At 40.9% G+C, this 16,770-nt stretch overlaps 2 protein-coding genes across 2 annotated transcripts; one reads left to right on the forward strand and one right to left on the reverse strand.

The window, feature by feature from the left end:
- Positions 1-9,189, forward strand: LOC118334400 (S-arrestin-like). Its single transcript, XM_035670303.1, has 10 exons — positions 1-97; positions 720-764; positions 2,014-2,213; positions 2,710-2,769; positions 2,856-2,923; positions 3,020-3,155; positions 4,025-4,109; positions 4,235-4,307; positions 6,516-6,654; positions 9,085-9,189. The coding sequence occupies exons 1-10, from the start codon at positions 1-3 to the stop codon at positions 9,187-9,189; spliced, it is 1,008 nt and encodes a 335-aa protein (XP_035526196.1).
- Positions 9,190-11,493: 2,304 nt separating this feature from the next.
- Positions 11,494-15,799, reverse strand: LOC118334254 (cytochrome P450 7A1). The gene is made up of 3 exons (XM_035670103.1): positions 14,295-15,799; positions 13,981-14,159; positions 11,494-12,192 (listed from the first exon to the last, which is right to left on the reverse strand). The coding sequence occupies exons 1-3, from the start codon at positions 14,437-14,439 to the stop codon at positions 11,899-11,901; spliced, it is 618 nt and encodes a 205-aa protein (XP_035525996.1). The 5' UTR covers positions 14,440-15,799; the 3' UTR covers positions 11,494-11,898.
- Between the last annotated feature and the right edge of the window lie 971 nt (positions 15,800-16,770).

The raw sequence follows: 16,770 nt of genomic DNA on the forward strand, positions 1-16,770 counted from the left end.
ATGCAGGTTTTCAAAGTATCTGCTCTCCTGCTTCAGGTTGGAGTCTACATGGGGAAAAGAGACTTTGTGGACCATGTTGACTCTGTGGATCCAGTGGGTGAGTTAGGACAGTGAAGCAGCAGTCACATGTCTGATGTAATGTCACAGCCTAAAGGTTGCAGTCAGAGCCTTTTAATCTGTGCTAGTGGAGTTACAGATAACGTATTTTTGCAGCCCAGATCTGATGAGTGAGGATGTCGAGCCTGTAGCCAGAAACATATTCACCAAAAGTTCCCAGTGAGACACCAAAAATATATTATTTGGGGTAAAAACGGCTCGGTGGTCTTGTGTATTCTATAATCCAGGGTGTCCGCAGGGTCTTAAAAAGTCTAGATTGTATTGTATTAATGAAGTTTAGATTACTTTTTTCAGTCTTGCTTTTTAAATGTGTTTTTGGGAAAAATTTGTTTTAATTATGCCGTAACTACCAAATGAAACCGACATAGATACTAATTTTCCTTCGTACTGTTTCTGCCAGTATGAACGTAAAACCGGTCTTAAACTGCATTTGTAATGGCCTTAAAAATTCTTTAATTTAACCTGTTGAAAGCTGCAGAAACTCTGAAATCCCACCTTTGTCTCTGCCCTTGAACCTTGCTCATAGTTTTTTTTAATCATTATCAAAACAATTTCACTTTTATTGTTTCAAGAGCTTTGACCTGTTGTTTTTTTACCACTAGATGGCGTCGTCATCATTGATCCTGAGGCTCTGCAGGGGAGGAAAGGTCAGTACCAACCCTTCAACTCACACATTGATTTAAAATACATGTTGGGGGGGTTTATTTGAAGCTCAAACAGGACGCAGCGGAAACAGATAATAATAAACCCACATGAAACCTCTGTGGAAGTTTTTTCTCCTTGAAGTAGCTTTCAGGTTGTAAAAACTATTTTCCTCCCTGTCTGACAATACGTATGTTTTCTGTATCATCTTGTTGCAGCTCGTTATGGAAGATAAGTGATGAAATATTCAAACTCAAGACTCCATGTTCTTTGTGGCTCCATCATTACACCAAATTAAAAACCTTGGTTACACTTGAAGGTTAGTATATTAGCGAATGTTATATAATATGAAGGATTATTTGTTTAATCAGAGATAGGTTCAGCAAAATCACTAAAGTACTGGAATCCTGCTAATTTGGTCAGAATTAATGTATGAATTAACATTCATTACCTGATAATCTATTAAGTGGTAACTAATCACAAAAACTCATAGTGACTTGATCTTTAGTTGTGATTCAACAGGAATTCATGGTATATCCTGCATTAATTAATACATTAAATCATCATGCATTGGTTAAGTATATGATTATTATTATTATAAAGTCTGATCTTCACTAGAATTTTAAATAAAGTTCTTTGGGTTTGAACACAAAATCTGTGGTGTGTCGGCTTAAAGAAGCAATTTTATTGTGGAATTAAACTGTTGTTTCCTTATCACATCTTATTGTGGAGGGTTGTTACGTTGGCTGTGTACTTCGCCTAAATTATATTGTTTACAGACACATAAATAGAGATCAATCACCAAATAGATCACCACATTACCCTGTTCGTAGCCTAAATCAGTCCCTCCAGGATTTTTCAGCTCTTTTTTTGTTGCTGCCTAAAATATCTTATTTTAAGCTTTTATCAAAAATTCCAATGTATGTATATGTATATGTATGTAAGTTTTGAAACTATAATAATTGGTCAAATTTGCATTGATTGGAGAAACTTCCAAGGTCACACAGAAACCTGCAACTTCCTGGATCGACTGATAAATGTTGCAATGCTCGTCCCTTGAAATATTTCAATTACAAGCAAAATATATAAATTGAAATAAAATACATACTTTTAAACTAAGAAGATGAAGATTAATAGATCTATTTCAGCCTCCCAATGAATCCACTTTAAATCCAGGTTCTGTTTATTGATCCTGATCACAGGGGACACTGATCTCTCTCTGATCGTCTCTGTGACTCTCTCTCTGCCCTCCAGCGTTTGTCACCCTTTCTTGCATCTTCCGGTACGGCAGAGATGACATGGATGTGATGGGAATCGCCTTTCGCAGGGAGCTGTACCTGTCAACCCGCCAGGTGTACCCTCCTCTGCAGGACCGTGATAAGGGAGTCCACACCAGGATGCAGGCAAAACTGCTGCGCAAGCTGGGAGACAACGCCTACCCGTTCTTCTTTGAGGTGAGCTGTGACTAACGGGCTGAAAAAAACCTTATTAGACTCACAGGCTGCATGAAGGAGCCTTCACTGATGCTAAAAGACCACAGTGAGATACAAGTTATGCAGGCACTACAGCACTGGTGACTGTATATGACAACAAATGAGCAAACACTGCAAATTTAAAATTGATTTCTTGTATACATAACCCTAACTTTTAAATAAACCAGATTCTAAAAGGAAGACATATTCAGGAACTGCGTGGCTTATTTCTTGCTTACAGAAACACATTTCGGTGACCACTTTAACTAATATGAGAAAAAGTTTCCTAACTTGCCAATCAGTTGCAGCCAGGAAGTATTTGCACAGTTGTGGGAGGCTGTAGCCTTTCGTGACCCTTCAAGTCCAAAAACACCATGTGGACACCTACCATTAGCATGTTAGATCAGATCAGTGGCGAACTCATCTGCATTCTCTTTCATATATTGACTACTGACATTATATATTTTTGTTTCCTCAGTTTCCTGACAACCTGCCGTGCTCCGTGGCTCTCCAGCCGGCCCCCAGTGATGTCGGCAAGGTAAGTTCCTGACTGAGGAATCAAACCAGTACTGATGAAGTGAACACATCACAGGGTGGTGACGCCTCTTCTCTCTTCTTCTGTAGCAATGTGCTGTGGAGTTTGAGATCAAAGTGTTCAGTGCTGAGAGCCAGGATGCTAAAATACGCAAACGGTGAGTCTCAGCTCCTCCGATTACCTTCCAGAGTCAGTATAAGAAAATAAGTCTCAATCAGACTTTGATTGTTTTAATTATTTCTTTGTCCAACAGGAGCACAGTGAAGCTGATGCTCAGGAAGGTCCAGTACGCTCCGGAGGGCGAGGGAGTGGCGCCCACTGTTGAAACCACCAGGGACTTTGTCATGTCAGATAAACCACTACATGTCAAGGCCAGTTTGGACAAAGAGGTCAGGAAATTTCTTCATCTTTAGCTTCACAACACACAACAAGATGTAGTGCACTGGTTACCAACATGGGGTCGGACTGCCACTAGGGTGGGTCAAAGCTTTACAGGGGGCTTCACTCTCTAATAAACAGCCTCATCCTACATTAGAACAGTTCAAACAATAACAATAGAACAATGAGAGGAAAACACTAAATCTGTCAAAAATATAAGCCTTTTAAGTATATAAAAATATATATAACACAGACTGTCAAAGTGCGTCCACTAACAGTTTGTTCCACTAACAGTAGTTGATGTTTGTTCCAATAACAGTTGTTGTTTTTGTTCCACCTAAACAGTAGTTGTTGCTTTGTTTCCATAACAGTAGTTGTGTTTGTTCCACGGTAACCGTTAGAGTAGTTCTTTCCATGACAGATCAGGTTGTTGATTGTCAGTGTCTGACAGCATTATGGAGAAGGAATTCGCCCTACGAGATAGGCCTTCTGTGTTACAGTTGTGCAGGCCTCTGCCACCAGACTCCATTGACTAAAACAGTAATTTTACCTCACAGAACTTGGAGTTTCTGCTCTACTGCAGCCTTGATTGGTTAGTTTGTTTTGTTGTGATTATATAATATAAATTGAATTGATATTTATAAAGATATATTTTAGTTTGCTTACTTGGTTATTTTCTTAGAAATGAAAACCAATGCTAAAGTTAAATTGAGAGCCATATAAAAATATTTATTGTTTACTTCTTAATGCATTGCAGAGCTAATTAATTATCAATCATAGACACTGGATTGATTTAGATTATTCCAATGTACATAAAGTGTGCACTCTAATAATATGTTGAATGTTGTTCACGTTGTCTGACTTTGCGTCCGGTTTCCAGATCTACTACCATGGTGAGGCCCTAAAAGTGCACGTCACCGTCACGAACAACTCCAGTAAAAACGTCAAGAACATCATCATCTCTGGTAAACCTTATACTTACTGAGGACATTCATTAGAAACTGTAGCATGAAGACATATGAGTTATATTTGCATGAAGACTGTAGAGTATCTAAATGCCTGCTGTAAACGTACTCTGTCATGTTTTCAGTGGATCAGGTCGCCAATGTGGTGTTGTTCTCCAATGACAGCTACGTCAAATGTGTGGCCATCGAGGAACCTGGGTATGTGAGAAAAAACTAAATGCTTATTGCCCAACAGCATGGTAGAAGCAGTGATTTTTAAGGTGGAACTGCTTTATTCTGTGTTTTTACTGGTTTTAATCAGCGGGTCCGTTTGTTTTGGAGAGGAGGAGACCTCTGTGGATAACTGCACCTTCTGGTAGCAACTAATGAAATCAAGGAATTATAGAATTTTTCTGCAGTTTACTGAAAACTCAAATTAGGATTTTTCTATCCACCCAGAAAACAGCGTGCATTCACAATGCTGTCGTCATTTTCCGTGATCCACTGTGGGTCAGGATCTCTCTCACAACACAATCTAACGGCATCCATAAGATCATAAAGACAGGTGCACTTATGGCGGAGCTTTTTTGATTTACAGGTGGAAACAAGTACATTGAGTTAGGAGAAGTAGCTTTTCCTTTACAATCAAAGGTATTTTTAATTACCAATTACTAAATAATTAGTAGCATATCCACAAGATTTTAAGTTGATTATTCTACTCGTAAAAATTTACTTGTTCCAACTAACCCTTTTCCCATGTTATTTATGTAAACACAACTCTCTAAAGTTTGCAACTTAAAAGCTTTATCTAAATCAATAAATTAGAAGTTTTATCTTGCAACCATGCATTTATTTAAATGGTGACAACACATCCACTGAATTGCTTTTTAGAGTGGAGGAGGGAGGATACACAAATCCTTTGCAGAAGTGAAATATACAAACCATGGTGGGATTGCTCTATAAATGTATTGATAAGTTGTATTATTTATTGATGGTGATGAAACCTTCTGTCCTTTACTGTTTGTGTAGCGCCTCGTAAGGCACTGCTGTAACCACTTTCCTTAATGACATTTCACCTTCATACAGGTAGTTACTATAGTAACGCCCTAAAAAATCCTCAAATACAGACACACACATATTAATAGACGGTTAATTAACAGTGTTATGAGTCGGTGCTTAATTCAGCATATATTTAATCCAGTCAGCACTTATTTCGGTGAGAAATAATAAATTATGAAATGGTCTGCTTCTCATTCCTGCGGTCTTCTCCTACTTACAACCGAGCGGTGTCTTCTATAGTTGAGGTGACAAAATCATTAAAAACGTTGTAAACTGATGCCGAACTGACAGCCAGACTGTGGACATATGATGCACTTTAGCTTGTGTTAAAGTTACGCGTCGTTATGGACACGTTGTGAATTGTTAAAATTATTATTTACTATTTCTTAAAGGGAGTTTGGCGTAATGACAAAAAAGTGCAATAAACAGATATATAGGGAAAAAGCAGCTTTATTGGTCATGAAATTTTAAAAATGATGATCAATATTGTCACATTATGCCATGTTGTGAATTGAATATAATAGTTGTCATGGACACTGTTATCTGACAGAGATCATAAAATACGGCAGTATTCTATAAGAAAACAATGGACAGACCATGCAGCTGAAGCAAGGATGTCTCTTGTGCTTGTTGCGTCGACTCCTCTCTCCTCTGTGTCTCTCCTCTCTGGTGGGAGGGAAGATGAGAGGAGAGGAAACAAGGATGTACAAACTGTAAAAGGAGAGCAGCCCACTGTTAACACTCAGCCTGCCAACTCAGCTGACAAAGCTCCGCCTCCTTGAGACACACCAGGAGGATGTTGTTGAGAGATCTCAGTACACGATAAGATTCATGATTGGACCAAAACCACAACTCCCAGTGACAGAAGAGAGCGACTCAGGAGTAACACTGGGAATACTGGAATACTTTCACTTCAACCTGCTGTTGACCTTACATAAATAATGAGAGCTTTATAACAAAGACTGAAAGTGAAAGTAAGTTTCTTGGAGGAGGGAGTGGCACAATGACTGACTGTTTTTGAGGCTGAGGTGTCTGCCTGCTGCGTTTTCAGCTGCACTCAGAGACAAAATGGCTTCCAGATTAGAGGAGGATCTCTGCTGTCCTGTCTGCCACGAGATCTTTAAAGATCCGGTCATCCTGTCATGTAGCCACAGCTTCTGTAAAGTCTGTCTGCAGAGCTGGTGGGTAGAAAAGGTAATTCACAGTTGTCCAGTCTGCAAGGAAAGATCGCCAAAGAAATTCCCTCCTTCTAACTTGGCTTTAAAGAACCTGTGGTGAGAGTTTCTTAATCAGGAGAGAGATCAGAATCTTCAGAGGCTCTCTGCAGTCTGCACTCTTCTAAATACTCTTCTATCTGGACCCATCCAGCAGCACGTGTGTGTTATCTGAAAGACCAGAGATTCAGAAAAACACACCAAACCACAGATTCAGACCCATCGATGAAGCTGCACAACAACACAAGAAGGAACTTCAGGAAACTCTGGAGCCCTTAAAGGAGAAGTTAAAGGTTTGTGAAGGAGTTAAAGTGAAGTTGAAAGTGAAACAGCAAAACACATGATGCTTAGGTGCTTACCATACTTTACAAAGCTTTGTGGGTCAAACAAGGTCCTTCTGCTGCTGTTCAACTTGTGGGTTTGGTGGGAGGGGCTTAGCGAAGTGATACAAGGTAGCAGAGAGAGACAGAAGGTTTTGTATTGTGTATGTTAAAACTGCCTAGCCCAGCTTAAATAATCAATAAAATATTGTATGTATCATAAAATGGTAAAAAAAAACAAACCCTCTCAGTCTCTAAGAGTCTGATGTGACGTCTTTAAATGTTTTTCAAAACCCAAAGATATTCAGTTTACTCTGATATAAAACTGAGACACTAGAGAGGCTGGAGCCATTGAACTCCACCATATTAATTAAAGCTCCATTGACATCACTGTAAAATAATATTCATTGGTATGTTTTCACGAGTGCACAATCACCTGATAATAAAAATCGTTGTGTTTTCTGAACATGAATTTGGAGTTATTAAAAAAATAAAAAGTCTTTCATTGCTGAACTTTGTATAACATTTATGGAACCAGAAAACCTTCATCATAAAAACATTTTCTGATCACTTTCTTTCCACATGTTTTATCCATTTTAACCCCCACTTGTATTCTACAAAGAACCTAAAAACTCTCACCAGTTCTTCACACCAATCAGAGGCAGAGGAGGGACAAACAGCAGGGGTGTCCAGACTCACCTGGAGGTGGCAGTACACCAAGGAAGGAAATCAGAAGTTTGGATCTTATTGAGTTTGTCTGAGATGCTCTTTGGATAAGGACGCGTGTGAACACATAAAGCACCAAAGAACTCCAAGACACCCTCTCTTTTAAACAATTAAAATGCTTTTACATTCATGATGTGGTAAAGTTAGACCTAAAAGCATCAAGCCTCCATCTCCATCCTCCGCTTCATATGGACAACTGACTCACTCATTCACCAACATCCTACTTACAGCTGCTGCAGCATCACTGGGCTGAGCAGGTTTCATCTGAGGGAGAAATATAATTATTTAATCTCAAAGTGTCATAATTCTCCCAGCCACTGACTCTTCATCAGTTCTCATCTACCTTCTGCATCAGGTGACACAGCAGCCGGGTTGAGCTGTTTACAGCAGAAATAAACATGTTTACTGCAGTAAACAAACATGTTTACAGCATCCATCATGGTTCTTACAGTATATGAGTATATGAATAGGTGATGCAGTTGATTCATTTTCGTCACACAAAAGGATGAATAATAAAGTTGTTAAAAAATGCAGAGCTAACACACTGTCCACTCAGTGTATGTGTTAATGTTGATAATGGACTCACTGTTCATTCACTCACAGAGTCCACCCCAGTGCAATACCATCGGTGGGCCAGCAGAGGTCACCATATTCCTGTAATATAAAACATATAAAGCCCTCATACAGTACTTTGCATTCATATTGTACAATACACAAAGTATCATGTTTAACCTGTGAGGAGGGCTGGTTGTCTTTACTCAGCTATCAGACTCACTGTAACGTAGTGCCAGTGCACACTGGGTAAAAAACGAAATATATCCGATTTATCAGTGATATATATATTATACTCCGTCCATAGGAATCATTTCACTTATTTTTTACACTCCTATGATCTGAATTATGTGAAATATATATAAAATATCTGCCACATCTCTCCACTGCAAATGTTAGAAGTGACAGAGATTTAAACATTTAAATATTATTCACTGATCAGACCGGAAACAGTAGGGTAAACACAGGTGACACTATAACACCAACAAAGGCTCTGTTCCATTTACTGTCGCAGAACATTTCCATTTACTAGTAACAGCATAGTAACAGCTGAGTTTACACTACTATTTCATGTATAAAATAAAAAATAAAAAATGTATAAATAAGCTGTATAATTGTAGTGCAAGTAAAAATAAAAATCTAAGGTGCAGTCAATCAGCTGACGGGGGGATGTAGACAGCGATAACAATGGTGGACGTGAACTCCCTCGGCAAATAATACGGGCGCATTCCCACAGCCAGCAGTTCAATGTCCGGGGTACAGAGACGTTCTTCACACTGACATGTCCGGCGATTGCACCACCTCTCACTGTCACATACAAAGTGCAAGCCTGCCACCCTTCTTTCTTGACGACTTGTGGAACAGTCTCTGTCTCCGCCACGTACCAAACTGTAACCGGGAAACCTCAACCGCTTGCTGTCCCGGGATGTGCGAGTGCAGCAAGTTTCACGTGAAGCAAAATAAGCTAACTCACGGTAAATTCCCCTCCCTGGGTTCCTTCACCAGCGTTGAAAGTTTCGTCCCATCTTATTCCCCAAAGACCCTCACGTTTCCCATTAAATAATCGCTGGGAAAAAACTGCTGGCTTGTGGTCTTCTTCCCTTTTCTCCCTCCGTTTGGTTCCAGCCCTGCAACCCAGGCGTCTCCCCCGTAACTCCTGTGGGAACGCAGTCTGTCTCCCGGCAGCAGCACCAGCTTACACAGGCGCAATCAGCTGTTCCGGCGTGTTAAACAATGCCCCCCACTACTTAACCGGCAAAGTTCTCGTGTTTACCAGAAATGTAAAAAAAGTAACCAGAAGAAGCGGAAAGAAAAGTAACAAAACTTAGTCCAGCCATTGTCCTCAACGTTTATGCACGGATTGTGATTAATTCTAAAAACAAAACGAGAAGACTGAAAACAACAAATAAACAAATATAAAAAACACGACGGGAGCTCTGGCTACTAGCTGCCGCCTGAGGCAGCGCCAAGTACCTCTAAATGTTCCAGGATGACAGATTATTTCCAGGATATTTGCTCATTTTAATTAATTTCCAGGTTTTCCAGGACCCTTAAGAACCTTGCTGGTCCTTTAAAAGGACAAAGTACTGACACCAATAACCAGTAACAGTTATCACTTAGCGGGACCATTAACGTTAGCTCAATGACAAACCGCCGGCCACAAACTTTAAGGTTGAAACTAGAAGCATTTTTATTACAGTAAATCACATTCAGTGTGCACGTGTGCGGATGGGTTCAGCTTACCTAAATACTTAGCTTATGCTCTTTCAGTCAACTCTCCTCTGTTAGCTAACACAGACTGAATGCTAACGTTGGCAGATGGCGTTTTTTTGTGTATATGTGTACTCAAGTTGAATCTCAAAGGATTCTCAAAAGAATTTCCAATAAGATAAAATGACCAGTACCTCTCTTTCATGCCATTTCTGCCAGTATACCTGAATGTCTAAGTAATGTTCAATAACAAAGAACATACGATATCAGAGCTACTGACTAACCAACAGACTGCGTTTAGGATCCAGGGAATGTTTTACATCAGGACGACTTCACACTGGAGTATAAACATGTTTATTATCCGTGATTCTGACAGGAAAGTGGTTCATTGCATATGACTCACATTATATCATTCTTAAAACAAGGTTTTACAAAACTAAAAAATATACTCAAATATCAACATTTTCAACATCTGCATATTATTTTTCACAGCTGCCATCTGATTCGCTAAATATTCAAACAGTTTATTCAGACACACTTTTCGTGGCAGCGACGCTGAAGGAACAGTCCCAAATTTTAGGAAGTCTTCGTTAGCCATCTTGGATCGGGTGCCCACTGTTATTGTACATCATTAAGAGAACAAGATTGTATTTTGTTGTTTCTCGTTAGCTAACCAGCTAGTCAGCATCCTGTCATCAGCTGGGTTAGCGGACAGTATTTGGACAATATCTATGTTCTCAGGGTCCCTAAGTTCCTTAATCCTTGGAACCAGTCTATGTGCTAAGCTAGGCTAAACACGTCCTGAACCTTTCTTATATCAATCTGGAGAAGATCAGAGAGGATTTACTGAAATGGTGGACCGTTCCTTTAACCTCATTATCAACAGCAGTAGTGCACCGCCAGTAAAAACTAAACAAGTGATTAAAACAGTCAAATTAAATCACTGCAATACAACATTGTGTACTTGAAAATGACGTTCAGTAACGTGCTAATTCAGTGCTGCCTGTGGTAATAAGCGGATAATGTGGCATCAGACGAAGTATGGATTCACACTCAGTGTAATGGTGGACAGTAAGGTGCACAATGTCGAGTAAATACGGAACATTTGTGGACACAGGCTACAACAATTACATGATTTTGTGCCAGTTGATGGTTCCTAAGACATCAACCCCTTTTGCTCTGTGCTCCAATCACAGATGAACAAGCCTCGGTCAACTTCCTCCTTTCCTGTACTTAGATATGCTATATGCTATGCTAATTTAGTTGAAAAGAAAACCACATTATGAAGATGGTTCAATCTCCAGTGTGTAACATTACTGTAATATAATATTCATTGTTTTTATCAGTGTTTAATCACCTGAAAATAAGAATCGTGTTTTTGTTCAGAATGAGACGTTTTTATCTGCGGCTCTGCGGGTCGCTTTCTTTAGATGGTACTAAATCCCACAAAAAAAGAGACACATCTTAAGTTAGCTAATGTTAGCAAAACAGTAGCTAACTAGCTAGCTAATATATATCAATTGTTAAGTAGCTAGTAAGCTGGCTAATGAGCTATTTAGCTAGTGTTTTGCTAACATTAGCTAACTTAAGAAGTGACTTTATATGTCTCTTTTAACCATCTTCAAAATGTATTTTTAACCCAGACAAGGCTAGCTGATAGCATATGTACAGGACTAAGTACTGTCAAAGGCATAAAAGAGCCCCAAATCCACCTAAAAAGTTTGAGTGTTGTGTTGTCTTTTATTGTCCGGTCCAAACATAAATATATGAAACTCAGGTGCTCAGAAGAGCAGGGCATGCTAACAGGAAGTGCTGACTGAATGGAAATAAAGCAAATGCATGTGTTAATATTCCAAAATACATGAAGCTGATAACTTAAGAAATGGAGTGCTGTGATAATTCTGTTGATGCTGCTTGTGTAATATTTGATAGTAAAAGTCAGGTTAAGTTGATTCGAGTCGGGTTGATTTAGGTCGAGTCAGGTTAGATCAAATAATGTCAGACTGAGTCGAGTCAGTCAGGTCGAGCTGAAATAAGAGACCACGTTCACATTGTTTTCACATTGTTTTCACATTGTTTTTCCACATTTCATAGAATATATATTTTGGGCACTTTAAGCACTCATCTGATAGGACATGGTTGCGGCAGAAGAAACATCATCTACTGTGTGTCAAACACACACACACACACAAACAAACAAACACACTTCCATCATTGACAATGTCCTGGCTAGACTGCACGCAGTCTGTAGCGGAAGCGTACGTCTGTAGAGGGCAAAAGGATGCCCAGTCCAGCTCTGCCAGAGTCCACAGTGACTCTGCTCTGACCTTCCTCCAGCTGCAGGTCGAAGTAGAGCAGCAGGAGACACAGGAACTGTTTGATCTCGTTGACCGCAAAGTATCGACCAGGACACATGCTGGAGCCAGAGCCGAAAGGCATGCGGTAATACTTGAGCTTCTGCCCGTCCTTGTAGAAGTCTGTCTTCTCTCTGCCGTCCTGGATGTAGCGGTCGAGCCGGAACGTCTGACGGTACAGAAACAACAATGAAGGTTTGTTAAACAGCTCTACTAAACACAACCTTGACGCACCATGTCTATGCTGTAGACGCATTATAAGAACACCACAAGTTTCCTATCTTTCAGGTTTACTTCTGTGTTCAATTCAATTCAATTTTATTTGTATAGCGCCAATTCATAACAGAAGTTTATCTCAGGACACTTTTCAAATAGAGCAGGGCTAGACCTGACACTCCTTTGTAACCAGTTTACAGAAGACCCAAGCAGTACCACCTGATCGAGCAAGACCTTGAGAAAGGGGGCAAGGAACAAACTGCCTGGCAGAAAACCCCTAGGAACAAGGCTCCTTCGGCTCAGGCGCGGTGGGTCATCTGCCTCACCAGTTGGGGGGGTGAAGAGGAGAGAGAAGAAGAGAGAGAGTGACAGACAGACGCCCACAGCAAACAACAGTAGCACAAACAACTACACTGATCGACACTAAATGACATGAAAGTTATGGCACATGCTCCAGTAGTGTTTCCCCCTCCCACATCCTGCCCAGCAACCAGTCAGCCCATCACGAACCAATTACATTGGAATGAAGTCATGCTGAATAAAACAGTTTTTTATGAGCCTCTGACAACAAGTTTTTACCGAAATACGAAAAACCTTCATTCCTTCAACCTTGCTTGTCTTGTACATCCTCGCCGAGTTACTCGACAACATATCTTTATCAATCGAGGTCTGTGCGGGCGGGAAATTCTCCTTTCTTTTGCCATTGATGGTCCTGGGACAAAGGGACACCAAGGCTGACTCTTTTTAGTTTCTTTTAAGAGTAATCGTTGGTATTTTTCCACACCCTAACTCCTACTTCCTATGGCGGCTTCTCCGACCACTTCCTGGCTCTTTGCACGCGCTAATCTGAGGGGACTAATGCAGCCCCACCCAAAAGTGCCGCCCCACAACACAAGTAGTGTTGTTCTGCGACCCCACTCAACAGTCAATCTCTGTTCGTTCGTGTTGCCCACTAACAGCTATGTGTTCTTTCGCTTCCCAACTAACACAGTAGGTGCTGTTTCGTCGTCGTCAACTAACCCAGTAGTTGCTTGCTCTTGTTCCACTACACAGGTAGGTAGTTTGCTCTTCCACCTCACAGACCTCACCTTCACAGTTCTGTCAGTGATGTGACACCCATTATCCGGCAAAGGATCCCTAACCAGAGAATAAGATTTCCTAGTTTCAGCACCACCAAAAGCCGTAATACTGCACTATCACTCTCCACCAGAACTCCAGAGACACAAACACTCCATTTTACCTCGATAAGCACACAACCACAACAGGTGTTACTTGGGGCATGGGGTTGGGTTAGTTTGTTCTACTTCTCTATTGTGCTGACTCTGCGTGCTTATGTATGTTTGGAGTTATTTCCCAACATCACACATGTCGACCAAGATGTCGACCACGCAAAAACATAGGACAAATAAGGGGTCCAGTTGAAAAAAAAACATCTTTACATTTCGCATTCTGGTCACCGCAGCGTTCTCCTAGTTGCTGTAACTTCCAGGTAAAACACAGGAACAATCAGCAAGAGCCGAGGAAAGGTGACGTTGACTTAAACCTTCCACGCTCAATCCCTGGATTTTGATCCAGCAATCGTGGGGCTGTTTTACACAATAGAAGAGAAGAACTCCCATTACCCACGCTACACTTCATAAAATCATTGAAATCACACATCTTTTGCGATGTTTCTTGCCCCTAGTGGCAAAAATCCTACATACTGTAGGTTTAAAGTAGCTGTAGCTGTTGCCACTCGTACCTGTGGCTCCTCGTAGATCTCGGGGTCCATGTGCAGACTCTGAGGGTAGAGGGCGATGATGTCTCCTTTCCTGATGGCCACCGAGCGCTCGCTGTCCAGCCGCAGACTGAAGTCCTCCTGAGCAACACGCATGTTCATGGAGGCCGAGGACAGACGGAGGCTCTCGTTGATGGTGCTCTCTGTGGACAAAGCCAGGGTTGTTATTCATGAAGCTTTTCACAACAGGAAGTCAGTCCTATCACATTCCCATAAACATATTCCTACTGTATATCTGTGTATGGTTTAATAGCGAGTTCCAGAGGAAACTAGCATACCCAGATACAGAAGCTTGTCCAGCTGTTCTCTGCTGAGCGTCACATCTTCATCTCTGTTGAACTCGACTCCGCTGAGGTTCAGGACGTGCAGGACCTCCTGGCGGACGACCTCCAGGGCCTCAGGATGACTCACCAGGTAGTACATGGCCCAGAAGGAGGCAGGGATGGTGTTTCCGACAGACGCCCAGAGAATGGCGAAGTGATGAGCTGAAAGTCAGGAGGGGGCAGGGGGGACAAAGAGTCATTCACCCTGCTGAGACAAAAATTGCCAGGATACAGGATGCCCCACTTTCACCCAAACCTAGGCCCCGACTCTCCATGGGGATCACCAGGAGCGTCAGGCCAGAATTAAAACTGCAACATGCAGACCCTCAGACCCCCCCCCGCCTGCTTCTAACCTCATGGTATGATCTCTGTGTTACAATACAGCTGACCTCTCACCAAGACTTACAGCTCAGCCAGACCTCGAACTAAACATTCATCCCACCCAGACATGTCTTCCCCACAAATCACTTACAGCTCACCCACATGTCTCTCTGCATGTATACCTCTGAGACTGTGGAGCAGAGTGGAGCAAAGAAGAATAGAAGAATATGGTAGAATATAGTGTAAAAACAGAGGACAGTAAAATAAACTAGATTAGAACACATGAAGACCGCATTTAAATCAGGATCAAATGTTGAAATTTCAGAATCACTGAAGGAGGAATCTAACTTCAGAAACCCCAAATCAGAACCAGACACGCAACCACTTAAGAGCCGTGTTGGAGGCTTTGTGGTGACCTGAAGGCAAACCATGCTCATGTTTTCTGGGGTTGCACAATATGCTCTTCCAACATCTGTTCTGAATGATTTCCTGGAAACACTGAAAAGCTTTTACAGGAAATTACAGGAGTTTGAAAAAGTAGCTTTTACATTTTTTGCAATTTAGCAGGAAGTAAATTCTAGGCGAAAATGGGCATGGCCTACACAACAAGATTCAGGTCAATTCAGGAAATTAATGGATATAATGTTTTTGAATGTCCGATGTCGTATGTGAGAGTTATCATCCAATACGCATTTTCCTTGATACAGCACCACCTGCTGGTGGACATCACTGTTCTCACGTCTATAGCTCTTACTGTGTAGGCTGCAGTACTGGAATTACCAACGGAAGAATAACAATACAAATCTGAGAGACTTCAAAGGGGTTCCTTCACATCTGACTTCAAGATATCTTTTTATGATTAAAATGACTCCAAATGACTTTGCATCTCTCCACCATATGACCTTTTTTCAGGAGCCCCTTTAAAAATTGTGAGTATTTGCCCCACTTTGCTTCATATAGATCCAGTCTACCCAGTTGTTTTATATGACATTTTTTCGAATGCTGCAACTTGTGCCATCTCCACAGCCCACTCTTGAAGAGAGGAGGGCTCCCCCTCCGTCTTCCATCCGCTAAGTATTTGTCTGCCAGTCAAATACTGGTGTTGGACATAACTTTTGATATGTTTATCCTGTCCTGTCAGAACTTGGGCGAATGATCACCCAAAATAAATAATCTAGCGCTAAATGGCATTTGTATCTCTGTAATCTCACACAAATTATCATAAATATTGGTCCAGTATTGTTGGACTTTATCACATGACCATAAAACATGAACTAAACTAGATTACCTTCCTCAGATTTGCATCACAACAGTTTGATGTGGGTAATAATCCTAATCGAAATAATCTGGAGGGAGTCCAATAAAAACGATGTATAATTTTGAATTGAATAAGACGTACTCTTGCATCCCTTGAAACTACTTTAACATTTTTACAAATTCTGTTCCAATCTTCATCATTAAATGTCAGGTTCAGATCCCTTTCCCATGTCTTCTGCAGAGCTGAAATGTGCCCGTTGCCAAGAGTCTGAATCATCATAGAATAATAGACGGCTGCCTCGTGTCCTTTTTTGTAACTCTTATTATTATTATTATTATTAACTCTTATCAATTATATTGCTGCAACTGTCGACTGGGCGTCAGACACCGACCACATGACATCAACAAGGCGTCTAATATTATCTGAGGAGCTACGACCACGAATGAATCCAACTTGATCAGTATGGATCAATGATGTAATTACACTGTCTAATCGGTTTGCTAAAATCTTCGAAATTATCTTGACATCTATTTGCATTAGTGAAATAGGACGGTAATTCTTGCACTCATCCAAATCTTTACCTTTCTTAAGACTAATAAGGCCTGTCTCAGAGTTGGTGGGTGAGTATACCCTCTCCAGCTGCTTCCTATACACCGTCTAGTAGAGGTGAAGCTAGCTCTGTCGCAAAGCTATTAAAAAATTCCCCAGTAAAGCCGTCGGGCCCAGGTGCTTTACTTGAAGGTAAAGCCTTGATCACCCCTTTAATCTCCTCAATAGTAATATCTAAGTCTAGAAAATCCCTCTGTTCATCTGTCAATTTTGGAAGTCCTAGTGGTTCTATAAACTTATGAA

This window comes from Morone saxatilis, unplaced genomic scaffold (genome assembly GCF_004916995.1).
Source record: "Morone saxatilis isolate NCDOM2014 unplaced genomic scaffold, NCSU_SB_2.0 Contig23, whole genome shotgun sequence".
Classification (NCBI taxonomy): Eukaryota; Metazoa; Chordata; class Actinopteri; family Moronidae; genus Morone; species Morone saxatilis.

What these genes read in the sequence shown, in the direction of transcription:
- LOC118334400 (XM_035670303.1), top strand. Translation starts at nt 1, where the DNA reads ATGCAGGTTTTCAAAGTATCTGCTCTCCTGCTTCAGGTTGGAGTCTAC. An exon ending in GGCTCTGCAGGGGAGGAAAG is followed by an intron (nt 765 to 2,013) that starts GTCAGTACCAAC and finishes TCTGCCCTCCAG; the next exon opens with CGTTTGTCACCCTTTCTTGC. An exon ending in CAAGAACATCATCATCTCTG is followed by an intron (nt 4,110 to 4,234) that starts GTAAACCTTATA and finishes TCATGTTTTCAG; the next exon opens with TGGATCAGGTCGCCAATGTG.
- LOC118334254 (XM_035670103.1), bottom strand. Translation starts at nt 14,439, where the DNA reads ATGTACTACCTGGTGAGTCATCCTGAGGCCCTGGAGGTCGTCCGCCAG. An exon ending in GGACAAGCTTCTGTATCTGG is followed by an intron (nt 14,160 to 14,294) that starts GTATGCTAGTTT and finishes CTTTGTCCACAG; the next exon opens with AGAGCACCATCAACGAGAGC. An exon ending in AGATCTACGAGGAGCCACAG is followed by an intron (nt 12,193 to 13,980) that starts GTACGAGTGGCA and finishes CTGTACCGTCAG; the next exon opens with ACGTTCCGGCTCGACCGCTA.